The sequence below is a fragment of the Pyricularia pennisetigena genome, chromosome 6, assembly GCF_004337985.1.
Source record: "Pyricularia pennisetigena strain Br36 chromosome 6, whole genome shotgun sequence".
NCBI classification, from domain to species: Eukaryota; Fungi; Ascomycota; class Sordariomycetes; order Magnaporthales; family Pyriculariaceae; genus Pyricularia; species Pyricularia pennisetigena.
In genome coordinates this window covers 2,447,927-2,473,369 of record NC_043744.1, presented here as the reverse complement: position 1 = coordinate 2,473,369, position 25,443 = coordinate 2,447,927, and the positions used below count along the sequence as shown (strand labels likewise).

Sequence of the window (25,443 nt, the reverse complement as noted above, 5' to 3'; positions counted from 1 at the left end):
CGAGAGCGTTTGAGACTCTTGCTCACTTGACGGGTCCAAGTAGAATTCGTGCCGACAATTAGAACTAGGCCAGTTAAGAATAGGCTGCCGTAGATATCTCCATTGCAACTGCTCTCTGTGTCTTCAAAGACACTTGGGTGGGGCGGCAGTTGTTGGCTACCAGCTTAGTCATCGCTGAACCTCCCCAAAATTTCCCCCAGCTGTAGAGCCCACCGCACGCAGGGCTGGCTAGCTTCGCGCCGCGACGTGAACCCCCCCTTCAACCGCCGAGTCGAACAGCACTGGCAAGAGACCGACGGCCATAGACCGCAAACATGACTTCCACAATCGGCATCCCAATCAAGCTCCTCAACGAGGCTCAGGTATGGGCAATTAGACTGCACCTTTGCGACCGTCCTGTTTTAATTCCTCCTAAGCTGCCACACGAACTAACCCGTCCAAACGCAGGGCCATATCATCACCCTCGAGATCACCACCGGCCAGACCTACCGCGGCAAGCTGATAGATGGTACAAGACACCCAACCTTGTCCCTTACCCTTCACAGCCATGAGCAGACCCCCGCTCAAAACTGCGCAGGACTTTGCTGACGAGCCCTCGATCCCCCCCAACGTTACAGCCGAAGACAACATGAACATCCAGCTCCGCGACATCACGGTGACGGCGCGCGACGGTCGCGTCAGCCACCTGGACCAGGTCTACATCCGCGGCAGCCACGTGCGCTTCTTCATCGTCCCGGACATGCTGCGCAACGCCCCCATGTTCCGTAGCCGCAACGTGCGCGGCCGCGGTGTCGGTCTCGCCAGAGGTCGCGCCACAGTCAACAGGGCACGTGGCGGCGGTGGAAGGGGAGGCAGGGGCGACAGGTGATTTTATTTATGCTTGCTTCTTCTATGGTTGATAGAGAGAAAAAAAAAAAAAAAAGAGGGGGAAGAAAAAAAAGACCAAAAAGGCACCGTTTTCTTGCTCCTTTAACGATAATGACGAATTTTTGAACATGGCGCCCGGGTCGATTTAGGCCATCACGTCCTTACCAAAAAGCTGTTTCGACGGTGCGGCATCTTATCGTGTTGTTAGTTTTGCGGTGATGAACTGATAAGGCTTGGATGTTCGGCATAGACAAAAAGTCGAGGTTGGCCTATGAGCCTGCTTCTATTACTTGGGGCTGGGGAATTTCTCATGTCAATTTTCGTTGCTCGTTTGGGGTTGAGATATATCCCCAAGGAGTTATGGGTGTTTCATGGCTCGTCGCCAGAGTCGCAGCTTGTTCTCGATACCCAGGTACATAAAAGAAGAAAAATAAAGGTTACCCAATAACAGCGGTGAGACGATGAGAGCCACTATGAAGCCTGGAAGAAACTCCTGTCCGCACAGCCTGATATGTCAGAGTGATAGATCCAGCAAGATATCGACTGATTAATACTTTCATACATCTATATACGTTGTTGTACAACATTGGCAAGTTATGCCGATGTTACCTGAGCTTCTCCAGTGCGTCTTCGACGGTATTCACCAAATCCCTGGCCCTCCTCAGCTCTTCTGCACTGATAGCATCGTTACCGCCAGCTCGCCCTTGCTCTAGAAACCCTTCAATGCTTGCTTCCACAGCCCTTACAGCCTTCCGACCTTCCTCGCGAACCTCCCCGTGCCAGTACTCTCGAGCTGTCTCCCATTTTGTTTGCATCCTTCGTAGACTGAATACAGTGCCGAGAGCTGCTATGGCTCCAGCCTCGTATGCTCCAAATGAAGAGAGGTATGCGAGCACGCCCAGGGACGTAGTAAGTGTCGTGGTGCTAAGTGTCTGAATGAGTAGTTGCTGTGCCAGTGCCTGCAGCGCCGGCACACTCTTTGTTAAGAGATAGTTTCTCGTCTCTGCAATGTGTGCAGGCCATTTTGTCGTGGCTGGAGAGGCTACTGCAGCCTCAGCAGCATGTGCTGTACGAGCTGGCACCTGATAGCTGGGGACCTGTCCCATTTTCCCAAACAGTCCAGACCCGTCAATACCGCCAGCAAGGTAAACGGCCCCCTGTTCTGCCCGGGGTAAAAATCGCTGGCTGATCATCTCGGACGACAGCATGCCAACATCGTCGACGCGCCAAAAGAGTTTCCACCATCCAAGTTTGCGCCATCTTCTACCGGCAAAGGCCTCATCCAGCTGCTCTCGTAACTCAGAGTGAGCAGCCTCAGACCACTCTGATAGAGCTGCGTTCAGCTCCGTTACAGTGGTAGAACGCTGTAACGCCACCGAGAGATTGCGGCCTTCGTCCTCTTCGATTCGCGCAATGGCGTTGCGGAGTATGGAAACAACAAGCTGCTTCACAACCGCTTTTGTGGTTCCATCCTCATTGGATAAAGCACCTTTGAGCAGCCAATCCTTGGCTGCTGGAACGTTACTCTTGAACCAAAGAGCCTCGAATTCCATGGCGTTGCCCACGTCCTCGCGGAACAGAGCGACCGCCTGCCGAGCGGACTCAACATCAATCCGCGTGAAGGGACAGCCGGCGAGGTCTTCATCAGCGCATGACTTGAGATTCACAGCGCCCGCAATGTCATCTGTCGGCCCCGACCCCGATAGAGAACCAATCTTCAAAGCACCCGCAACCCCATCGGCCACGAACAGGGCCTTGTGTACGGGTGTTGCAATTTGGGTGAAGCGGCCAGTGCTCGAAGTCGGAATATCTATTGCAGGCGCAAGGGCTGCCTCCTCGAGCGACACGGCGCTGTTGCTGTTCTGGCCAGGGGGTGCGACGGAGCCTACCGTCGCCAGCAGGATCTCCAGGCCATGATTGTTAAGAGTGGGTGACGATACGGGGATCTCCAAGACAGCACTATCCCTTGCATTCGCTGGGCGCACAAAACCTAGCCTTGCAGTGCCGCTGTCGGACTGTGACTCCTCTGGACGGATTCGAATGATGAGAGGCCGCGTTTCGTCCCGTTGGTCTAATTGACGTTCCCACTCCTGCTCCGACGAGAGGGGGTCTGCGAGCATAGAGCGTAGCAAACCCTTTGCAGCACGGCCAGCAGAACCATTGTCCCCTAACCCTAGAATAGCCAGCCGCACAGCTTCTCGGCCCGCATCCTGACGGAGGCCCTGCAATGCCAATTCGACTCTGGATATATTGATATAGTTGGGCGCATGTCTCTGCAATGCGGTCAAGGCAGTCTGGAGCTCTATGCGCGGGTTTGGCTCGGGTGCGTTCGCAATTGTGGACTCAGCGCGTCGGGAGTCAAATCGCGGCTTTGACTGTGTGAAAGTTGATGACCTGCCGGCCCCGGTGGGCAGTGAATAAGAACAAAAGAAACAAGCGGGAGAGGTCGGAGCTGCTATGACTCTATGCAGACTCCTAGTCGGCCGGAGGATGCCCCTAGGGACCGACCTGGGCGGCATGTTTGGCAGGACATGAGGTGGGAAATTTCAAGTTGTTGAGAGCTGAAGCACGGGCGCGCTCATCGGTAGCTCTACCCTGCAATCGTAAAGTCTGGTCAAGTGGACGATGACGGGGGTTGTGGGGCGCCTAGCCCGACACGGACAGGTACTGGTACACGGGTGCTAGTCTACTGTAGTTGCTCCTACTGCACAAATGGTGCCTGCCGACTCCGGCATCGTCATGGCCACATGTCTGCAGCGGAAGCTACTCGAATTAAACGGAATTGAACCTGTACAATAGAAAGCCTCTGCTACCCGAATTGATTCATAAAATAGCTTTTGCGGCCTTTACGACAAAGAAAACATTATTTCATTTGACAAGCACACAAAGCAACTAACCAAAGTGCCAAGAAACCTCCAAGACTCCCGAACCCATCGATCTGCCCCGCACCGCCATCACTTACCCTACGTCTTTTGAAGGCAGTACAGTTGTCAACATCAGTGAAACCGCGACCCATCCATCACCCAAATCTATGGCACAATCAACTGCCCACCGCCGTCTCCTCCAGGAGTACCGCGCTTTGACAAACAACCCGCCGGACGGCATCACCGCCGGCCCCGTGAACGAAGATGATCTCCTTCACTGGGAGGCCATGATCCAGGGCCCTGAGGGCACGCCCTTCGAGGGCGGCGTCTTCCCCGCCGAGCTGCGCTTCCCCAAGGACTATCCGCTCGCACCGCCGACGATGAAATTCCTAGGCGAGATTTGGCACCCAAATGGTACGTGATCGGAGAGCAGCTTTACTACAAGGGGGATGTCGGTGGCTGGCTTCTGTAATAAACTAACGAGGCGGGTTGGAATCGGACATGGACAGTCTACCCGAGCGGCCTCGTCTGCATCTCGATCCTCCACCCACCCGGCGATGACCCCAACCACTACGAGCACGCATCCGAGCGGTGGTCTCCCATCCAGTCGGTCGAGAAGGTCTTGATTTCCGTCATGAGCATGCTGGCCGAGCCCAACGACGAAAGTCCTGCCAACGTCGAGGCGGCAAAGATGTGGCGGGAGCGCAGGGGCGATTACGAACAAAAGGTTCGCGACTCTGTCCGTAGAAGCCTGGGCTTGTAAGGCCTCGTGGACCAGGTGAATATAAAAATAAGACAAAAAAAAAAAAAAAACTAAGAAACGTATATTTTATATGATACAAGTAGGCCCCTATTTATGCCTCAGTTCTTTCATGGGTTCTTGGTCGTGTTTTTATTTTTATTTTTTTTATTTATTTATTTATTTTTATTTATTTTTATTTTTATTTGATTTTTTTTTCGTGCTCTCGACAGATAACCCCTTTCCTACATGTGCATGTTCTGCTTAGTATAACTGTCCGTACTCCATGTTGTGGCAGCTTGCATGGATTATTATTAACCGAGTTTGCAAAGTTTATGATATCAGCTATCAGAGCAATAATACTCTACTGTTGTCGAGTACGCCTAAAGTCTGCCGCATGAGCTCATCAAAGTTCAATTTTCAAAACCATGATTTTTGTATATGACGGTGTGACAAGTATCAGTTTCTTGGTTGCATCAACCTGTCTTTGCAAGTGAACAAATTCTAATTATAATGTCCTCATTCTTCGTGGAGTTGCACGATATCTAGCATGACATTCCCGTCACCTACAACCCATTCTCAGCCTTGAACTTGTCCCAACTCTCGTTCAGAGTAGCAAAAACTATTCCTGCAATCATCCGAACTTCAGTGCTTGCGTCTTGGGCAATCTATTCCGCGTGAGTTTGGTTAGTAGCTGTACTGATAAAGTCAGATAGCTTGGGAATGAAAAGTAGTTGCGAGCCCTTACCTTGTCGGGATGACACTTGGCAATGGCCTTCATGTATATAATCTTGACCTTGCTGGCCACGACCAACTCATGAAGTCCGACTTTCTTCCACCCGCTGCCCTCCCAGAGGACCTGATCCAAGCTCCCCAACAAAGCCCGCAGGTTGTCTCTTTTGCCGTCGCGCCACGCTGCGATGCGCGCGTCGACCTTGTCGACAAGCGCAAACCTCTCCTCGTCCGCCTGTGCAGCGGCAGCGTTGGCTTCGCGCAGCCGCACGACTGCCTCTGAGCTCTTGTTGGACACCGCAGCTGGACTCGGCTTCGGCCGAGAAGGGGCTGCTTTGGGCTTTGGCTTGGGCGCCAGAGCCTTCTGGCAACGCTGTCGGCCTGCGGTAGCCGTGGAACCACCAACGCCAGCTTCGACGCACGTCTGCCAGACAACACTCGCGTCGCTCCACTTCTCCATCTGCTCGAGTGCCTCGGCCTTGCGTGTCAGTGCTTTGCCGTAAAGATCTTTCATGTCACGAGTTTCGTTCTCGGGTCCGCCCAGCGAAACAGTCTCGCCTTCGCCTTTGCCAGGACCAATGAGCTTGAGTGCAGTATCGGCATCGTCGACAGCCTGGCGGGGCTCTCCGGTCTTGAGAGCTGTCAAAGCATGGTTGCAAAGAAGCAAGATCGCGAGAGGATGCGACTGGGGAAGTGCTGATAGAGAGTTGCCGTATGATGCATGAGCCGATGCGAAATCTCCTCGCTTGAAGTGCGCAGTGCCTTCGAGGCGATGCTTGGTGGATGTCTGTAGAGCAGAGTCTGAAAGCGGCGGGATCTGGCGGGCTGGCTGTGGTGGCCGTGGCCTAGGCGGAGGCGCATTGTTTTGTACTTTCGCAAGAGTGGGGGCGGGTTGTTTGGTAGGGGGCGCTTGAGCCCTACTTGGTTGATTTGGCTCGAAAAGCAAGTCCGCTTGCGGTTCAGGCGGAGGTCTTGCCTCTGCTTGGGGCCGAGGTGTTGCCTTCTTCCGCCTGGCTGGACTGATGTATGCCTGAGCACTCTGCTCTTCGATCTCCTGCTTGTTGATTCTCGATCGCGGGTCCATAAGAGAGGGCTGTGATGCCTGCTGCCACTTTGGCCCTGATGCTGTCCTAGACCCGGCCGATGGTCGCACCGCTGGTGACTGGTTTCGAGCAGAGCCACTACTGGCTGCGTCCCGCCGAGGCGGTCTACCATCGGATTCAAGCATCATTGCTTCGTCGGTACCAGTTTCAGTGCGCTTTCGGTCCGATTGGACAGCGTGTGTGTCCTGCTGCGCAGACCTCATCCATTTAGGCTGGCTCGGGTCGCCTGCATCTTGTTGTTGAAAATCTGCGACCGCCTTTTGCATCTTCTTTTGGCCTGTTTTCCACAGCGAATTGGCAGATTTCATGAAGCTGTTGCCAAGTGCAGTCGCCTGCTTCGCAAAGTCTACTTCTCCTTGTCCCGGAGACCGGTTATCCCGATGGCTCGGCCTCTCATCCTGTGCCCAAGCTGGACTAGCGTTCCTAGATCGCCCAGAAGATGATGTTCGATCGTCGTCCTCTCTTAGACGCCCGGCTTGAGACTGTTTTTGCCTCGCTTTCTCTTTAGACTTTTTGTGCGCATCATCCAGAAGGAAGTTTACGGCCGCCTGAACGTTCAATCCAGCCCCGCTTTCTGTAAGCGCTCTCCTTGCATCTTCAGGGGTGAAACCATAGTCAACAATTTGCGCAACGGCCTTATCGAAAGGGTCGTTGCCTGTTTTCCTGACAGGACCATCTTCATCGGGGGAGTCTGATTCAGAATCCTCGATAGGCTTTCCAGGTTCTGGCTCAGGCACTTTTGCCTGGGCTTTCGCCCTGGCCTTGGCCTCCTGTTCTCTCCGCACCTCTTCGATAGGTTTGCCAAGGTCGCCGAGCAGGTCGTCATCGTCAGCTGCCACGGTAGTAGGTACTGGTTGAGATTTCGGTTTCAGCTCGCTGAGGCCGAAGGGATCATCATCGTCATCGAATGTGTGCTTGGAGGCGGTAGGCTGCTCCCAAGCACTTGGGCTGCTCAGGTTTAGACTTGCTGCATTTGCCGGGGTAGAGCCTCTTGACAGCGGTGTCTGTCCCCCCTGGATCGGTGGGGGAAAGTGACTTGCGTTGTCAACGTGCGTAGTAGACTTGAATGCGGCGAAGAGGTCGTCTTCGGAATCGGCCGTGGCTTTGCCATTGTTCAGGCCCGCAAACGCCGGTTGCGACAAGGGTGTCGCCGACCTGGACCCTAGAGTGTCGAAGAATCTCCCATCGCCATAGTTCGCCTGCGCCTGTTTCCTCTTTTCCTCCTCCTTCTTTCGCCTCTCGGCCTCGAGCCGTTCCTGCTGTTCGCGCAAGCTCAAGTTGGCCGTACTCTTGGCAGCTCCGAAATTCACCAGACCGCTGAAGCTATCCTGTGCGACTTTAGGGGCTGCCGCTGGTGGCTTGAATCCCGCCACACCGGAGCCCTGAGATGACAGAGGAGTGTTGCGACCGGATGGTTGAGGCGATGGCGTCGGACGCAGAGATGCATAGGAGAAGGCACTCGATGGATTCATGGGCGGCTTCTTGTTGGAGGCGTTGTTGGCCGGAGCGGACCAATTCAATCCCGAGAGGTCATCCATTATGTCGATCAAGATCTATAGAAAACAGTCATAACATCTTTGCAACAGCAAAACCACAAAAGAATTTTCAAGATTCTGGCGGTTTATCAACTCGGCTATCTTTGGTTGGCAATGTAGTTAGGGAGGTGAAGTAAGGCACTGTAGACACATGCTTGCAAAGCAGTATTGTAACAGGTAGCTCCGTGAAGTGGGGTATAGGTGGTCAAGACACCAGTGAGTGAATAAAATAATGTCAGTGCGTGCCAAGATTTTGTCCTGGTTGAGTCGACCGATTACAAAGTGAACATAGGCTCTTCGGGCAGCAAAAAAAAACCAATACTGTCGAGAACCATAGCATCAATAATTAACTTTGTTATAGCAGGCTCATGACAATTCATTACTCGTCGCCGTATTGGAGCGATCTGGACAAGCATAAATACCTATCTCGAGTTGGGAACGTAGGCAGTGATTAGAACCACTTTTGAAACAATCAAGTATGCAGGGTAGGTACCCGCCCACATGGGTACCTAGGCTATAAAAAGGGTCGGAAAGGCATCCACAGTTGAAATACCGTAGGTGAGATAGCGCAGGCAGATTGTTGAGACGAGCCAAAACGACTCATGGAATTGATTGAAAGAGATTCCAAGCCATTAACGACAATCTGTCGATCACGGTTTCATGGTGATTAATGTTGTTTTCTCTAGTGTCAATTGGATTAGGTCGTTAAGCTGTGAGGGATCGTTCATATAATTTGCCCATCTATTACCGATTTTAGGCTCAAAGGTTTACTTCTTTGCCTCCCAAGTTTATGTATCGAGTAGCAATGTCAGAACAACCCGGTACACAAAGCCTCACCGAAACACATTGGTAGAGCCCAATTTTTTTTTTTTAATAAAAAAAAAAAGCAAAAAAGAAGCTTAGCCAAGTCTAGGCTTTCTGCGTGGTTGTTGGAAACAAACACAAGCCGCTGATCGCCTTTTTCTCGATCGGTCTCAGGAGTGGATTAACCACCTGAGCGCACCATTTTGCACCAGTGCCGGCCGGCAATATACGGTAGAATAATCCAGAATAGAATCCAAAATATTGTCGCAAACGCGCTTCCAGCACTAACACTAGCTATCACCTGTGTGATGGGCATGCTTGATAAAAAGGGGTTATTGAAGTGGGTGGGGTGTGAGAGGGGTGCATCATCTAGCGACTATTTTTGAAACCGTTTCGAAAGAGACGAACCTTGTCAGCCACCCTGTCTTTTTTTGACGGGTTTTACTTCGCAAGTGCAACTCTGGGATGTCGCGTTAGCATCAGCCAGTCCCACGCTCAACTGACAGGTAGCATGCCGAACATGAGGAGTGGTTATTTATCTGCTCTTCCTTGGAAATGATATACTTTAATTAAATAGACCTAGACCTAGTTGGTCTGAACTACCACGATGCGTCGGTCAGCTTCTAGCCGCGAAGCTAGGGTACTTCGGCTAGTGTTGGTCCGTCCCACGCCTCATTGACGTAGACTGGCCTTTGCAACATGGGGATCATCCCATACTATTACCTCGATGCTGACAAGTTGAGCAGGCGTCCCACAAGTTTCTATTGACTGTGACCAAACATGGAGTTGGTCAACCGCATGAAGATCGCTGCTGACGTCAACGGACCCAGCATCCTTTTTCTTTGCTTGCAAACAGATTAAACTGTAGCGGGAAAAATACTCTAGACGGGTACTCCGCGGGGCGAACTTTATGGATCGCGCACCGTCACGGTAATTACAGTACATTACAAACGTGGCCGAGGCGGGGGAACATGACCGGAATGAAAGTGTCTCTTCGAACCACGTCCAGGCTTCAGATGACAGTCATCTGATCGATAGGGCGAGAAAGCCTCCCTCGGAGATCCCTACCAATGGTTCCAACTCACAGCAGCCCGCCCCAATGCAAGGTCCCGCGCGGCTCCGCTCGGGCTAATTCTGCAAGTGCTGGGGCGAGGAGCCTCATTCGCTTGTACATGCGAGGTACTTTTTGTAAGGAATCATGGCTAAACGATACCTTTGTGGAAACACCCCTATTTTCCAGACTAAGACGTGCGCCCCTCTTGGCCCCTTGCAGGGTTTCAACGTTTGTGCAGGCGATCCCCGCCAATCCCGGCTGGGATTTTCCTAACTTGATGCAAAATCCACACAGACCCAAACTTGACGAGATTCCTTTAATCTAATTTATTTCGAAGGGGGCTATGGCAGGATCTCTTGCACGGGAATTTCGTGGGGAACTTGTTAAATGCAGGCAGTCCAAGGTCGGTTTGGCCGGCCGGTCGGTCGCGTCCTGATCATCGGTGCGGCAGAAGCAACTCAAGAATATGTAATATTCGAGGTATCTTGCACATTGGAGCATGCAGTGCAGTAAGATAAGTATTTCTTCTGCGGCAAAGACACGGGAGGACAGAAGCTCGCACCAAAGGACGGCAGGCGGTGGCGATCCATTTCAGCCTCGGAACATTCCTGTCTCGCGGACGTAGCGGAGACAAATTGGTGCCTTACAGTAGGTAAGAAACTCGAATGCTGCAGGTGTTACATATACACGGTATGAGCTTCACAATTTAAGGTAATATGTAATTATAATAACGTTGCCGATAGGATTCGACTCCCGGACTGTCCTGCAACCATGCTAACACTTGGAATACTGTTACTACTGCGACGTCTTTTAGTCTAGAAATAGAGAGGATTTGCAAATAAATAGTACATACAGTACTACATCGCTTGTGACCTGTCAGGACAAGGATGGGGTGTGGTACGCAACCCTGGTTAGGGTCCTTCCTTGGCCCCTTGCCCCAGACTGCAGGTTCATTGGAGCCGATCGGTTGGTTGGGCGTGGCGGGAAGTGGGTTTGTACGTACCTTCTTGCCCATCTGAGCAATGTAATATCTACGAGCTATGTCTCTCGTTTGAAGTTCCCACCCTCTTTTTTTAATTCTTGACCGTCCGTCTGTCTACCTTTTGACGCCTCCCTTCGGTCTTTTTCTTTTTTTCTTTTCTCCAACACTCGCTTCAGCTGCGTCGTTTGCAGTGGTTGGAATTTCGACGTCCGCTCTCTTCAATAGCCCTCTTTTTCTCACAGTCCTTCTTTCTCTTTTCTTCCTCGTTTCGACGACTGCGACGGATTCCCTTCTTTTCGACCCCCTGTGTTGACCGCATTCATTTCTTGAGTAGTTTCAGATACTCGCTCTGATTCTTTCTCGTCGAGGTTTGCATCTGTTTGTTGCACACTCTATTCGAACCAACCTTCATCCTTCGATATCCCCGATCGATCAAAGCTCAGCGGAGGAACAAGTCCACAGCTGGACGTGGTGTTATCAACCTATTATCATTATTGCGTGCCGGACTGGACTATTTTTGCTGTGTGGTTGCCCGTGGAGAACACTGCTTGGGTTTATCGATCGAAAAGGGAAGGCACGCTGCCACCTCGCTCCACGAACGCCACGGATTCGAACGATCGACCACATCCAGAACACGCAACTCTGCCCGTGTTGAGTTTGGTTTCTCGCCTTCGTTTGAGGAAACCACCGACGAATTCCTCCCATCTCGGCATTTAGGCCACTTGGTTTGAAAGCGCCTCGCTTGTTTGAGATTCGCAACCTCATCAAGCACCAGGCGACTTTTCAACTCCCGAATAATTATTTATTCAAATATCCCAGGCGGCTACCTTTTTACGAATTGCTCAACATGAAACTCTTTACTCTCATAGTTGCAGGCAACCTCGCCTTGACTGCAAATGCATTCTGGCGCATGGAGTGCCGCGCTAGGTCTGGTTTGGCCCGTATCGACCCTCTTATCTCACCGGGCGAAGTTGCACAGCACCTTCATTCGATTCATGGCAGTGGAGGTAAGAGATAGTGCCATATTTTAGTAAAGTTACTGATCATCATTGAAGATATTGCTGCTAACCTGTATACCTCAGGCTTTGGTGACAATGCCACTTACGACGATCTCATGGCCTCGGACTGCACTTCTTGCGCTGTTACTCAGGACAAGTCCGCTTATTGGCATCCGTCCCTGTTCTTTGAGGATACCACGACCGGAAAGTTTGAGATTGTCGAGCAGCAAGGTGGCATGCTTGCGTGAGTTTTTCTGACTTGCAAATTTGTGTTCTCATCACTTTCTTGCCACGCCAACTTCTCCTACTTTTAGATGCCACTCACCTGGAATGGACCGTTGGAGTGCTGACTTTATTTGACTAGTTATTATCTCCTCTTTCCCAACCAGGGAGAGAAACTTATTGCCTTCCCCAAGGGTTTTCGCATGATTGCGGGCGACAGCTTGCGCCGCAACTACTCGGACGCCCTTGGTGATGTGAGCAAGCCTGATCCTGAAAAGTCAGTCTGGGCCAAGCTGGGACAGACCTCTCAGCCCGACCTTCAGCAGCGTGCTATAGGATTCAACTGCCTGAATTACGCCAAGGCCCCTGAAGGCTCGCTCTACCGCCATGTTCTTCCTGACAAGGCGTACCTTGATGCGAACTGCGCTGATGGCATACGCTTCGAGATGATGTTTCCGTCGTGTTGGAACGGTGTAGATACAGACTCTCCTGATCACCGCTCCCACGTTGCCTACCCGGACTTGGTCATGACGGGCACGTGCCCCTCGACCCACCCTAAACGTCTCATCAGTCTCTTCTACGAGATTATCTGGAACACGGCTGCCTTCAAGGGCCGCACTGGCAGGTTCGTCATCTCCAATGGAGATATTCAGGGTTAGTGCACGACTTAAAACCATGTTAAGCATACTCAACGTCACTGGGATCCTTGCTAACAGTTGGCATCTTGATTCTTCATATATAGGATTTGGCTACCACGCTGATTTTATGACTGGTTGGGATGTCGACTTCCTGCAGAAAGCTGCCGATACCTGCACAAACCCTTCTGGCAGAATCCAGGATTGTCCGCTCTTCACCATTCAGGACGACGCAAAAGCCGGGCAATGCAAGATCAAGCTTCCAGATATGATGGCTAAGGAGAATGTTACTGGCCCCGGCTTGCCCGCTCTGCCCGGAAATGTCCCCATTCAAGTTGGCCCGCAGCCTGCTACTGACAAGAACCCGCCACGTGCCACTTCGGTCCCTTCGGTGCCCGTTATGAGCTACCAACCGGGGGCGACGCCGACTGGTGATCAGTATCTCCCTGGTCAGGTGTTCAAGCAGTCTGGCGACGGCGTAGGTGCTGCTGCTGCTGCTACTCAAACACCATACCCCGACCCCAAGGATGACGACGATTACGGTGCTGCATCTGTCAAGGCTGAGGCGGAGCCCGCCTCGACTACTCCCACTCAGTCTCCTCCTCCCTCTTCTCCCTCTCCTCCTCCCTCATCTACCCCAACTCCTTCCCCTCCACCGCCTGTCATTACTCCCCCACCTACCCCCGTCACTCGCGAGGAGAGCAATGACGGCGTGAGGACTGAGTACATCACTATTGGAAATCTTGTTCAGAAGATTATCTGGGTTGAGGACATCACATATGTCACCCAGTATGTGGATGAGGTTATTGTAACCACAGCAGGGGGTCCAGCTCCTCCTCCATTAGTCCGCCGACAGCTGCGTCACCTTCAGAAGCACGCCCGCGCTCAGTGATAACTGCATGTCTGAAGTTCTCCCACATGATGACCGCAGGGTCAGCTCTCGTTGTCTTCCTGTCGGCAGCAAAAAAAAAAAAAAAAAACTTTTTTTATGTTTTGGTTTTCTTTGTTTATTTTCATTAAGGATCGGTTCAGTAAATTCTGAGAACTTCTTTTTGGCAATCTTTCTTTCAAATGCTACTTCTTGCCTTGAATCATATTTTGCCTCGATCATTTCATTCTACTGGACAGGTTTCAAGTGGTGCTATGATTGTACCCATTCGCAGTACTTTTATCAAATACCCAAATACAGAACTCGGTTGGGAGGAATAAGATATATGCATTATTTCGACAACAAAACCGCCCGAAATTGCACTTTCATCAGACCGCAACCCAGAAGAGGAAAGCCTAGATGAAGGATTCAAAACGATCGCAATGTTGAAGTTGCTTTCTGCCGGCACGAAGTGAAGGAGGGCATTCCCTCTTATGTACTGAAATTTCATCACATTTATGACCGATCCTGTCCGTTGGCTTTGCGCCTAAAGCCGAGAGTGACATAGGACCGCGAATCGTATGGCATATTTTTTTTAATTAAATGCGGATTGACAGCAAGCTGGCCGTAAAAGGCTGGAACGATATCGCTCATTTGGCATTCGTACCATCTGCGGCAACTGACATGCCAGTGTCCGGGTTTTCGGTACTAACAAACATCGATCGACAGGTACAGCGAATAATTGAACGGCATGCCCTTAACAGAAAGGTGTCTCATATCCAGCAACTAGTTGGAATGAAGCCGTCCAGGACAACCCATTCCAAGGTCAATTCCAGCCTCTGTTGTGATTCCTTCCGTGGGTAAGCCTTGTCTAGTCTCTTTGCTCTACTCATTTTAATCTGAGATGGCTCAAAGAACACGAGGGAATCCCTCGAGGGTGGGTGTCTTGTTCGCCAGATTTGTGTTTTGGTTTTCATGATAATCCTCATCTGTGTATTTGGGACTCCGCTTGATGGCGGTGAACAACGTTGAGACTTGCTGAGCTTAGTGAGGTTGACTATTCGATTTGTTTCCACCAGACCCTCAATCTTGCACAAGACGACCAAATATTATTCAACATGAACAGCGCAGACATGGCCAGAGATACTCATATAGCGGAGAGGCAGTCGCTCTCGACGGAAGAGGAGCCGGATGTGCCACTCGGGGCCATGGTCGGCATAGCGCTTGGGTCAGCATTTGTGCTCTTCCTGATTCTCGGCTTCGGCCTCGTCTGGCTTGGAAAGAGAAGGGCTGTGAAGCGCCGCAATTCTCTCCAGGCCCGGGGACTGGTTTTGGAAGAGGACGTGGACGAGGAACGAGTGGGTAGCCCTAACAAGTTGCGAAAGCGCGACATGCCCGAGAACATGCTGAGTGATCGTTCGCCATCACCGATCCACAGAATACCACTACCAGTCCTTCCACCCATCACTTCGCGCCGGGCTTCGTTTGTTAACTTTTTCGGGGGTGTGAGTGTCGGGAGTAAAAGGGTAGCTGGTGACGCGGGAGGCAGTCCAAGGAGACGAAACTCGAGCTGGATAGATGAGGATGCCATCCACGGACCAAAGGTCAAGATGCACAAGGACACCAGCGGAAAGAAATGGATACGGGACTCTTGGCCCCTCAAGACCATGGTACCGACTTTGCCCAAGCTGCATCACCACACGGAAAGCCATCATAGTCAACAAGGCGAGCAGATGTTTGTTGATAACGGCGCGGTGAGGAGCCTACCACAGCCCCCTCGATCGCACGGGTATGGAGCGCAACGACAAGAAGGCCAGGACTCCCCCCTACGACTGAAAAACTGCCACGAAGATGGCAGGCATGACGGGAATCACAGACGGCCGTCGACGGCACGAGGGCGACAATCATCCACCGACTCGACTCTATCGCAAATATTGGCCCAAACGGAAATGCGCCTGGAGCAAGGGACCATTACGGGTGTTGCACGAAGAAACCGGGCGGGTGCATCGCCGGTCAAGAGGCGGAACACCAGCACAAGTAGGAGCACGGAAAGCATCGGCAAGCGCGGCCTGCCAGGGGGTGATGATGTCCATGATCACAGGGGCCAGCACAAAGACGATCGCAGTCGCACACCAAGTCCGACCAAGTCTGGCAAGTCGCAGCCGTCAACGCCTTGCCATGCCCACGACAGCAAGGACTCTGTTTCGTCCGTCATGACAGAGTCAGAGAGCATGCATAACCTCGCGGCATTTGCCGATGCAGATGACGCGGATGCCATGGCTGGTCTACCCAGGGGTATCTCGAGCCCTAGCAGGAGTCTATCCCGTCAAGAAATTCGAGCTCAGATGTCCTCTTCGCCCAGCAGCATTTCATCATCGCTGTCTACAGTATACAGCGAGGATGAGAGCAGCAGTAATGACAACATTACCCAGATCACCAGTCACCCATCAACCAGCATTTCGGACGTGAACCAGATTACAGCATCTGACCCTTTCTCCTTGGATAATTACACCTCAAAGATCGGCCAGAAAGCCGCATGCAGTCCAGAAAAATTGCGGGTTGGGAACGCAAGAGTGGCTTCTGTTGGGCCGCCCAAGTTGGTGCTTAACCGACCGCCGAGGCTTCCATCACCAAGCTCCTCGTCGCCTGATAAGGGCGGTGACGGCATGCCTCTGTCGAGCATCTCACCCAACGGAAGCCCTAGACCCAAGAGTACTGGCAGTCAATCATCCAAGGGGTTGCCATTGGAAAACGTCTACGTCACACCAGCACGCCATAGAACCAGCATTTTCCCAGCGCCAACGCTTCGGAAAGTGTCGCCAGTGAGCAGTGATAAAGACGAAGCTGCTACGCCGCCAAAGCCAACTGTAGTGATCACCAGCCCAAGCACCATGAACTCCAGGCAGTCATTGTTCAGCACAAGCATGTTCAGCGATAGCGACATTGACTGCCCTTCAGCCGGCCGTGTTAAAGTTGTTCCACCTCCTCTGGAACTCAGAATCGAGAATCTCGACAGGACATGGTCGCCAACTCTGGGCTTCGAAGAGGATGACTACGTATCCATCGTAACACCCAGTCCCCAGCCCAGCCCCAGCATTCCCTCTCCATCACATATTACCAGACCCACCGCTGGAGACTTTGCAACCGAGGTGCGTGGACACAGGGGTAACCGGGCCCTCTCCACCGCCTCTTCAATATATTCACAGTATACAGACGTCGTCAATCTTGAAAGAGCTGCTTATCAGTACCAGCCAGCCCAACCACCACTTCCAGAGGTTGTAAGGATACGAGAGGGGAGTCCATTCGAGGAGAAGGATACGGTTAAGGTTACAAAGCGACATGTTGAGCCATCACCGCTTAGTTCTTGCATGCCTACACGATCAAGCGTTTTGTTGGGTGAGCAAGCTGCCAGCCCGACAGGGGCAAACAAAAAGTTCCTCATGACGAGTGCCATTGCAGAGCTGAGGCGTATGAACAGCCAGGTGAGCGCGTACAGCAACTCATCATCGCAGCCATCGACCGTGGCCAAAAATGGCCCTGCGAGCCCGACGCTGCCCCAACTCAGGGGTGGCGGCTTTCGCCCATCGGCAAGACCGGTCGGGTCGAGAAACTACCTGTCGCTGGGAGAAGCTGTGGCCAGCGGTGAAGAAACGGAGGCGGCGCCGCAGAACGCGCAGTCGTCATCACCACCACAGTCGCCACCCAGCAGTGCATTAACACCGCGTGGATGTGCCATGTCAATCTGGGGTGGTTGTGATGAACGGCAGTCGTCTTGTTCGCCGCCAGCCCAACCGTCGCCAGTTGAGGATACGGACGACCAGCTGATGCAGCTCAAGATGCCCAAGCTAGATTTCGACAGGCTGTCGGGCAGCTTTCGGGCAGCGGTTTCGGGGCGCTTTCTCAACGACCTTGGCAACCTGGAGAAGCGTGGCAGCGGACACGAGGAGAATGACACACCCTCCAGGTTTCCAGTGGGATACCAGTGGAACATGCATGCAAGGAGTGCGAACATGGCAGCCATGGATGGGGTTGATGTTAGCCCGGACAGGAGAAGTGTTGATAGTCTGGGGCTGTATGACCAGGACGGGTTTCTCATCGCATCCCCGGACCGGGCTCGTATGCCGATTCCAGGGAGGACTCGAGGGCTGAGGATATAACCCGTATTTTTCTTAGCTTTCATTTTCATTGCCACCTCTCTTATACGTTGTAAGCTGTCACATCTCCAGTCTGATGTATCCCATATTTATGTTTCTGGCCGGTTATACCGAGCAGCTCAAGAGAGCATCAGCTCGCTTGAATTCTTTTTTTCTTCTTTTTTTTCTTGTTTATCGCATATTGATACCATTGTCTGCGGGTGGTAATCAAGACGTTAATAGTGACTTTTCCGTTTCTCAGTGTGTACTTGTGAATTGCGAGATAGGTATCAGACAGTCAGCAACCTCACATGATGATATTGCGTCGGTATAACCTTGTTTACTATGCTGATTGCGGTCTATAAATGCTGTCCTGTAGAATAACTTTATGCTCGCTGTCTTGAGTTGTGAAGATAAAGTCTCTTGTATCAAGCCAGCGCAATGCCAGTAATATCTCCCAACTCGCTGAAAATTACAGTCTTCTGGCTATTTTTTATATCAACCGCGTATACGCCTCCCGCCAGATCCGTAACATAGCATATGCCCTCGCTCTTATGCAAGGTCAACCCGATGGCCTCGTGCAGCCTCCTCGCCAGGGCTCGGACCTGGCCCCTGGCGGTCCCATTCTTAAGCCCCTCCACGGCAGCAACGCTGACGCTGTTGAGCGAGTTCCCCGTCGGCGGATCGCCCCTGTCGGTCCAGTAAAGCGTGCCCGTCTCCTCGTCCACCTCGAGATCGATGGGTTCCGGCAGCCCGTCGATCAGAACCTCGACGTCGTCGGGCGCGAACGGCGACTGGCCGATGGGAGCACGGAAGATGCGCCCCTTGTCGCCCTTGGACGGGCCCTTTTGCGTCCAGTAGACAAAGCCGCGATCCTCGTCGACGGCCACGCCGACGCACCACCTCGTCTGGTCGCACCTCTCGACCTCGACGGCCGCGTCACCCGTCGAGCACAGCACTTCGACGTTGGAGCCATCGGCGTCGGCCCGCATGACCTTCATCCCCTCCCTGTCGCACCAGTAGAGCTTGCGGCTGCGGCGGGCGAGGGTGATCTGCTTCGGGGTGAAGACGCCGACGGTTCCTGGCGCGACCACGGTCTTGTGGTCTGAGCCGTCCAGGTTGGCGCGCTCGATGGACCCGCCATCCACCGATAAGCTGGTGCCCATGCTGGTCCAGTACATGTGGCCGCGAGCGTGGTCGATGACGATGCCGTCTGGGAGGTTTTTGATGCCGTCGACCAAAGTGCGGAGGTCGCTGCCGTCGGGGCGGCAGGATAATATCCTCCCGTTCCTTGTAGATACATTGGTTGATAGATCTGTGTCGAGGATGTAGAGACGGTGTGATGATTGTGTTGACATTTTGTTGTGTTGTGTGTGTGTGTGTGTGTGTGTGTGTGTGTGTGTGTGTGTGTGTGTTCGGAAAGGAACAAATAGAGATTTATGTAGCGTGAAGATTGTGTTTGAAAAGATATGTTGATATTATTATTATATGTCCAAGTCAACTTCCAGAAAAAAAAAGAAAAAAAATAACTTTACCTATGAAGTGCACACCAAACTCGTGTGTTATATCTTTATGCTCGACATTGCCACACAAGCCGAAGCCCCTGATTCCGGGAAGCCCGCCTACCGCGCGAAGGCAGCCCACAGACATCGCAAGCCTGGTTGCTCCGCAGTGAAGCTAAACCGTCCTCGATGGCGGAGTGCACGAGCCGGAGCACAGTCGGCCTCCCTACGGCGTGACGTCGGAGTTTCGCAACACTTGGCTGTTTGAGAGAGACCAGGAAAAGAAGCGGGTGTTGGGTAGCCAACAGTTTGTACTACTGATGATTTTTTTTTTTTTTTTTTTTTTTTTTTTTTTTTTTTTTTTTTTTTTTTTTTTTTTTTTTTTTTTTTTTTTTTTTTTTTTTTTTTTTTTTTTTTTTTTTTTTTTTTTTTTTTTTTTTTTTTTTTTTTTTTTTTTTTTTTTTTTTTTTTTTTTTTTTTTTTTTTTTTTTTTTTTTTTTTTTTTTTTTTTTTTTTTTTTTTTTTTTTTTTTTTTTTTTTTTTTTTTTTTTTTTTTTTTTTTTTTTTTTTTTTTTTTTTTTTTTTTTTTTTTTTTTTTTTTTTTTTTTTTTTTTTTTTTTTTTTTTTTTTTTTTTTTTNNNNTTTCTTTCATCTTATCTCTTGATTCCAAGGCAGCGGAATCGTTCCATGGCTATACAAAGAAGGTACAAATTCAAGAAAAGTGGAATCCTTTCAGATCGTCTCGGTACCCAATTTGGCTTTACACATTGATATTGGAATTGTTATATTTGTTTTAACGAAAAGTACATAGACATACTCGGTAGTTATCAATGTGCCTGCCCCAACAACTAATGTAGAAACGGATACCCCTCGTCTCAGGCTTTCCCCGCCTCGGAAGCAGACGCCATCCTACAAGCCTCGGCATACCCATCCCACTCCCGCCTGACGTTCAGCAGCCTCACAATCTCCTCGTCCCGCTGCTTGGTCAGGGGCCTGTACTCCCTCCCATCCACCGCGGCCTTGGTCCCCTCGACCCACTTGCGCTTGAGCTCGTCGTCGACCTTGGGATCCTCCCGCGCGTACCAGCTCATCATGGGCTCGAGCAGGTGGTCGGCCATGTATTCGATGCCGCCCTGCCCACCGCCAAGGTGGAACAGCATGCTGGGGCCCATGACACCCCACCGCAGGCCGGGCCCGTTGGACATGGTGCGGTCGATGTCGGACACGTCGGCGACGCCTTCCTGCACCAGGTGCATGACCTCGCGCATCAGCGCCGCCTGCAGCCGGTTGGCCACGTGCCCGACCACCTCCTTCTTGACATGCACCGCCTTCTTGCCCACGTCCTCGTAGAAGCCCATCGTCCTGCTGATCGCTTCTTGGGACGTCTGCTCCCCGCCCACCACCTCCACGAGAGGGATGAGGTGTGGCGGGTTGAACGGGTGGCCTACCACCACCCGCTCAGGTTTGTGCTGCGCCTTAAGCCCCTGCTGGATGCTCGAGCACGTCAGCCCGCTGCTGCTCGTCGCGATTATGGTGTCTGGGCCGACGAGATGGGCGACCTCGCGGAAGAGTTTCTGCTTGAAGTCTAACCTCTCGGGGCCGTTTTCTTGTACAAAGTCGGCGTCCTTGAGGGCAGTGGCCATATATGTTGTGAATTTGATATCCGCCGCGGTTGCTTGGGCTCTCTTGACAAGGCCCAGCGATGAGAGCACCGGTAATGCGTCGGTGACGAGCTCCCGGAGGAACGACTCTGCCGAAGGGTTGATGTCGAATGCCGAGACCTCAAGACCTTGTGCGAGGAAAAGAGCGGCCCATGATGCACCGATGGAGCCGCAGCCAATGATTGCTACTCTTTTGATGTCTGCCATTTTTATCAAGTGGTCTGTAGGTACAATGTGTTTGCGTGTAGATATCGTAGCTCTTGTAGATTAGGTAGATAGATTCAGGCAGTATTCTAGGCTAGTCAGCGAGGAGTTAAAGTTGATATTCACAGCGGCAGCACGACTTTTAACTATCCATATAATCGACTGCTAGTTTTATTACATTCCACTGCACACTCCGACGGTGGCGTTGGTGCTGATTCTTGAAATTATATCATCAAAGACCCTGAAATCGCATCCGTCGCCGGGATGCCCCAAGAAATCCGGCACTATGGATCAGATCAGATCCATATGATGCAAGTGTTGCCATGATTATTTAGTAGCGATTGCCGATTCTAGAAAAACATACCGCATTAGGCAATATGGCGGCTTATATTCCGCCATCTCAAAACCGGAGGGTCAGGTCGGAAATAACAAGCGGTAGGACAAAAAGGGCTGGCGACTCATGCACCCGCTCCGCAGGCTGGGTCTCGATGAGCGGCTTCACCCGAGGACTTAATGTCTCGAAGGAAAAAAAAGAAAAAAAAAAAATACTGGACTGAAACGGAAACAAGGTTGCTGCAAAGGCGACCCTGATATCCACCTCGGTGAATATTGAGACGCAACTTGACACCGGACACTGTTAATTTCGGAATTTAGTCCGCCATAGTTAATCAAAGTTGAAAAACAAAGGATGACGTTAAGACGGAACTATCACGTAGTAGGGAAGAAATTCTAGGATCATGGTACTTTTCATATGGGGCTATCTGCATCACTGCTTTTGGGCAGCCTGAGGTGGGTAAGGCAAGCGTGTATGATGATGAGCTTGATTAGAAACTCCGAGACGGCTTCTTTTCGGGGACGATGCAGGTCAACGCGGATGTGTCTAAGCATATGTAGTCCGCATTACAAAATAAAAACATATAAGAGAACGACAGTATCCCAGTTGGTTTGGCATGACCCAAATCTTCATCTCATCAACTTACCTTTACAAGTTCTTTTTAAACCCTATTCAAACAGAACCAAAAATAGCATATCAATACATCCTACAGTCATCATACACATACCTCAAGACATCATGACGTCCGACAAGATTCCAGACGTATATGGGCCGGGCACTTACACCGATCAGACCTTTACTCCAGTACCCGAGGACACAGCCCGCATCTTCCGCCTGCTCGCCTCACAAACACCAGGCTTCACACAAGACAGCAATGTCCTCGACAAGGTTCGTTTCGAGGGCGAGCCGCTTCCCGTGATGCCGGGGCCGATCAAGGCCGTCTCAGTGGCGGCGGCATTACATGCAATGACCGGCGTCCTGGCGGACGAGATTCTTGCTCTGCGCGGCGCACCAAACCCATCCAGGCAGATGACGGTCAACACCACACAAGTCGCCATGTGGTTTGGCTGCATTGCGACAGTCTTCCTGGACGGTACCGAGGCCATGACCCTCACAAAGCAGGGTGAGATGAAGAAGCTCCTGCCCAACTGGGAGCAGGGCTGGACCGACACGCCGCTCAAGTACCGCACAACAGGCCTGTACCCAACAAGTGACCCCAACCGCTGGTACTCCTTACACGGCAGCATGGACGCAGAGCAGATGCTGCGTTCCATTGGCATTGACCCGGAAGCAGTCAAGGCTTCCTCTGCCGAGGAGGCTGCCGATATCATCACCAAGCATACAAGCAAGATGAGCCCGGAAGAGCTTGAGCTGACCAACCTCCGCAATGGAGCCTGTGGCAGCATCTGCTTCACTCCCAAAGAGTGGCGTGAGTCCGAGATGGGTCGCTCGCTCGCCCGCCACCCAGTTGTCGACGTCGAGAAGCAGGATCACGCCATACCAACTCCCGCAGTGGCCTTCCCGCCGCTGGAACCCAACGACAGGCGGCCGTTGGCAGGCGTCAAGGTCGTTGAGATGACGAGAGTCATTGCCGGCCCCGAGATCGGCACAATCCTGGCTGCCTACGGCGCCGATGTGATCCGCATCAACGCGCCTCACCTGCGCGACATCAACATCATGCAGCTCAGTCTCAACGCCGGCAAGCGCACCACCCTGATCGACCTGCGCAAGCCGGACGAGGCGGCCACGCTCAAGAAGCTCGTGAGTGACTGCGACGTCTTCATCAACGGTTTCCGAATCAGCAAACTCTCCAAGTTCGGGCTCGGCCTCAACGACCTCCTCAAGATGGCCGGCGAGCGCGGCCGGGGCGTCGTCTATGTCAACGAGAACTGCTACGGTCCAGACGGGTACTACGCGGAGCGGCCGGGATGGCAGCAGATTGCTGACGCGGCGGCCGGCTCGGCGTACGTTACCGGCCGTTCGCTCAAGGGCCTGATCCCAGACGGGGAAGCGGTCCTCCCCAGCTTGCCAGTCTCCGACATGACGACGGGCGTGATCGGCGCCGTGGGCGCCATGCTAGGCCTCAAGCGCAGGGCCACAGAGGGCGGGAGCTACCGGGCGCACGCGAGCCTCACGCAGGTCAACGCGTACGCACTGACCGAGGAGATTGGGCTGTACCCGGAGAGCACCGTGGAGGAGTGCAGGCGACGATTCGGGTGGGCCGAGATGAGGGGCCAGCATCACGTCTTGGATCTGCTAGTCACCGTCTATGACGGATGGAAGCGGGTGCTCGGCGACTACCTGAAGCCCGATGGCAAATTCTTCCAGAGCTTCCCGAGCAGTGCCTTTGACGGCAAGAGCGTGAGCATCCTACGACCCATTGTCACTCTTGAGGGCGAAAAGGACGCAACGCCTGAGTGGAGGACGCCGAGTGTGCCGTACGGGCATGAGAAGGCGGAGAGTGTAAACTTTAGGTGAATTAACGCATGGGTAACTGCATGCGAGTGTGTATTTTATATATATATATATATATATATATATATATATATATATATATATTATAGACAAACAGAGAAAACGAGGTTGAGGTTTCAGCGATTTTCAATTGTCAAAATTTAGCAAAGCACCAAAGACCAAGTTCCAGTGGCTGTTTACTTTTAACCCCACTTGATTTTTAAACCTGAATGGGAATGCCATTTGTCAATTTGCTCAGCTTGTTGCTGGGTTAGGGTCCCAAGTCTGCGATATTCCCTCATCATCACTATAATCACCAAAGACAAATCAATTCAATATGAAAAATGTAAACCCGAGGTACAGTACTAGGTCGAAACTTGGAATCAACCGCGACCACACCCAGGTACCCTTATTTACAAACGAGGGACCAACTACATTTACAGCGCACGTTTTACACTGTAGTTATACATCCGTCCCAGAAACAGAAGACCCCGGCGACTCCGTTGGTACCAGGTCGAGGTCGAGCAAGGTATAGGTACAGCCACGGTACCTTGGCTACAAATCGGGCTTGTGCTACATACAGCCTATAAATCCCCAACCCTACAATGCCGCCCATTCCATCAACCGCAGGTCCACACCTGCCTCGCATCATAACATACTTCCAAACCACGCACACCCGCGATGGCAAACCCGTCTCAGTCCTGCCCCTCATCAGGGAACCCGGCGTGAGCGTGACGCACGTCATCGTCGCCGCCATCCACCTCAACGAGGACCCGGACGCCATCACGCTCAACGACCACCACCCAGGCCACGAGCGCTACCAAACCATGTGGGCCGAGATGCGCATCCTCCAGGCTTCCGGGGTCAAGATCCTCGGCATGCTGGGAGGGCACGCCCGCGGCTCCTACGAGCGCCTGGACGCCGACCAGGCCCAGTTCGAGAGGTACTACGCCGCGCTGCACAACATGGTCAAGACCCACGCCCTCGAGGGCCTGGACCTCGACGTCGAGGAGCCCATGTCACTGCCGGGCATAGTGCGTCTCATCGACCGCCTCCGCGCCGACTTTGGCCGCGACTTCATCATCACCATGGCCCCCGTGGCCGCGGCGCTGCTGGGCGACCACGACCCGCGCCGGAACCTCTCGGGCTTTGGCTACGACGCCCTGCACGCCGCCAGGGGCCACGAGATCTCTTGGTACAACGTCCAGTTCTACTGCGGCTGGGGCGACTGCAGCAACCCGGTCATGTACGAGATGATCATATCCAGGGGCCGATTCCCCGCCAACAAGGTCGTCGTCGGCCTCGTGACCAACCCGGCAAACGGCAGCGGCTGGGTGCCCTGGGAGATGCTGGCGTCCGTGCTCCCAATCCTGCTCGGCCGCCGCGCCGACTTTGGAGGCGTCATGGGCTGGGAGTACTTCAACAGCTTGCCGGGCGGCGAGGAGAAGCCCTGGGAATGGGCCATGTTCATGACGGCGCTGCTCAGGGGCGACCGCGCCGTCGCGCCCCAAGAGCAGCACGTGCTTGACTCGGTGGCAAGCGAGGCCCGTAGGGAGAGGGAGGAGAGGCCAAGGCAAAATGAGCAGGCAGAGAGTAGGAAGGCTGCTGCGACGGTTATGGAGGCAGACCCAGATGACTCGAAAGGAGGCGACGCGCCCGTACCGCATGACTTTGAGTATCACTCGGACGGAAGGGAAACGCCGGCGTCTCCTTGATATCACACAATCAGGAGATTATTGCCTCAGCTACCAT

The 25,443-nt window shown here is 52.5% G+C and overlaps 12 protein-coding genes across 12 annotated transcripts; 8 read left to right on the top strand and 4 right to left on the bottom strand.

The window, feature by feature from the left end:
* Nucleotides 1-314: 314 nt before the first annotated feature.
* On the top strand, nt 315-868 carry PpBr36_04562 (uncharacterized protein; the record flags this gene model as incomplete). Its single annotated transcript, XM_029891721.1, has 3 exons — nt 315-362; nt 448-508; nt 618-868. 3 exons carry the CDS (start codon nt 315-317, stop codon nt 866-868), a joined length of 360 nt encoding a protein of 119 aa, XP_029749190.1.
* A 604-nt stretch (nt 869-1,472) lies between these two features.
* Nucleotides 1,473-3,386, bottom strand: PpBr36_04561 (uncharacterized protein; the record flags this gene model as incomplete). The annotated part of the gene is made up of 1 exon (XM_029891720.1): nt 1,473-3,386. One exon carries the CDS (start codon nt 3,384-3,386, stop codon nt 1,473-1,475), a length of 1,914 nt encoding a protein of 637 aa, XP_029749187.1.
* Nucleotides 3,387-3,898: 512 nt separating this feature from the next.
* PpBr36_04560 (uncharacterized protein) lies at nt 3,899-4,494 on the top strand (the record flags this gene model as incomplete). Its single annotated transcript, XM_029891719.1, has 2 exons — nt 3,899-4,145; nt 4,241-4,494. The coding sequence occupies 2 exons, from the start codon at nt 3,899-3,901 to the stop codon at nt 4,492-4,494; spliced, it is 501 nt and encodes a 166-aa protein (XP_029749188.1).
* Nucleotides 4,495-5,036: 542 nt separating this feature from the next.
* Nucleotides 5,037-7,858, bottom strand: PpBr36_04559 (uncharacterized protein; the record flags this gene model as incomplete). The annotated part of the gene is made up of 2 exons (XM_029891718.1): nt 5,219-7,858; nt 5,037-5,138 (listed from the first exon to the last, which is right to left on the bottom strand). Exons 1-2 carry the CDS (start codon nt 7,841-7,843, stop codon nt 5,037-5,039), a joined length of 2,727 nt encoding a protein of 908 aa, XP_029749891.1. The 5' UTR covers nt 7,844-7,858.
* A 2,227-nt stretch (nt 7,859-10,085) lies between these two features.
* On the top strand, nt 10,086-10,348 carry PpBr36_04558 (uncharacterized protein; the record flags this gene model as incomplete). Its single annotated transcript, XM_029891717.1, has 2 exons — nt 10,086-10,207; nt 10,237-10,348. Coding segments are annotated over 2 exons (234 nt in total), but the record flags the coding sequence as incomplete, so codon positions are not given.
* A 1,179-nt stretch (nt 10,349-11,527) lies between these two features.
* On the top strand, nt 11,528-13,427 carry PpBr36_04557 (uncharacterized protein; the record flags this gene model as incomplete). The annotated part of the gene is made up of 4 exons (XM_029891716.1): nt 11,528-11,687; nt 11,763-11,922; nt 12,043-12,554; nt 12,643-13,427. The coding sequence occupies 4 exons, from the start codon at nt 11,528-11,530 to the stop codon at nt 13,425-13,427; spliced, it is 1,617 nt and encodes a 538-aa protein (XP_029749889.1).
* Nucleotides 13,428-14,521: 1,094 nt separating this feature from the next.
* On the top strand, nt 14,522-17,560 carry PpBr36_04556 (uncharacterized protein; the record flags this gene model as incomplete). The annotated part of the gene is made up of 1 exon (XM_029891715.1): nt 14,522-17,560. The coding sequence occupies one exon, from the start codon at nt 14,522-14,524 to the stop codon at nt 17,558-17,560; it is 3,039 nt and encodes a 1,012-aa protein (XP_029749888.1).
* Nucleotides 17,561-17,964: 404 nt separating this feature from the next.
* PpBr36_04555 (uncharacterized protein) lies at nt 17,965-18,894 on the bottom strand (the record flags this gene model as incomplete). The annotated part of the gene is made up of 1 exon (XM_029891714.1): nt 17,965-18,894. The coding sequence occupies one exon, from the start codon at nt 18,892-18,894 to the stop codon at nt 17,965-17,967; it is 930 nt and encodes a 309-aa protein (XP_029749887.1).
* Nucleotides 18,895-19,227: 333 nt separating this feature from the next.
* PpBr36_04554 (uncharacterized protein) lies at nt 19,228-20,627 on the top strand (the record flags this gene model as incomplete). The annotated part of the gene is made up of 2 exons (XM_029891713.1): nt 19,228-19,254; nt 19,995-20,627. The coding sequence occupies 2 exons, from the start codon at nt 19,228-19,230 to the stop codon at nt 20,625-20,627; spliced, it is 660 nt and encodes a 219-aa protein (XP_029749886.1).
* Nucleotides 19,914-20,906, bottom strand: PpBr36_04553 (uncharacterized protein; the record flags this gene model as incomplete). The annotated part of the gene is made up of 1 exon (XM_029891712.1): nt 19,914-20,906. One exon carries the CDS (start codon nt 20,904-20,906, stop codon nt 19,914-19,916), a length of 993 nt encoding a protein of 330 aa, XP_029749885.1.
* Nucleotides 20,907-21,975: 1,069 nt separating this feature from the next.
* Nucleotides 21,976-23,715, top strand: PpBr36_04552 (uncharacterized protein; the record flags this gene model as incomplete). The annotated part of the gene is made up of 1 exon (XM_029891711.1): nt 21,976-23,715. The coding sequence occupies one exon, from the start codon at nt 21,976-21,978 to the stop codon at nt 23,713-23,715; it is 1,740 nt and encodes a 579-aa protein (XP_029749908.1).
* Nucleotides 23,716-24,296: 581 nt separating this feature from the next.
* Nucleotides 24,297-25,406, top strand: PpBr36_04551 (uncharacterized protein; the record flags this gene model as incomplete). Its single annotated transcript, XM_029891710.1, has 1 exon — nt 24,297-25,406. The coding sequence occupies one exon, from the start codon at nt 24,297-24,299 to the stop codon at nt 25,404-25,406; it is 1,110 nt and encodes a 369-aa protein (XP_029749907.1).
* Between the last annotated feature and the right edge of the window lie 37 nt (nt 25,407-25,443).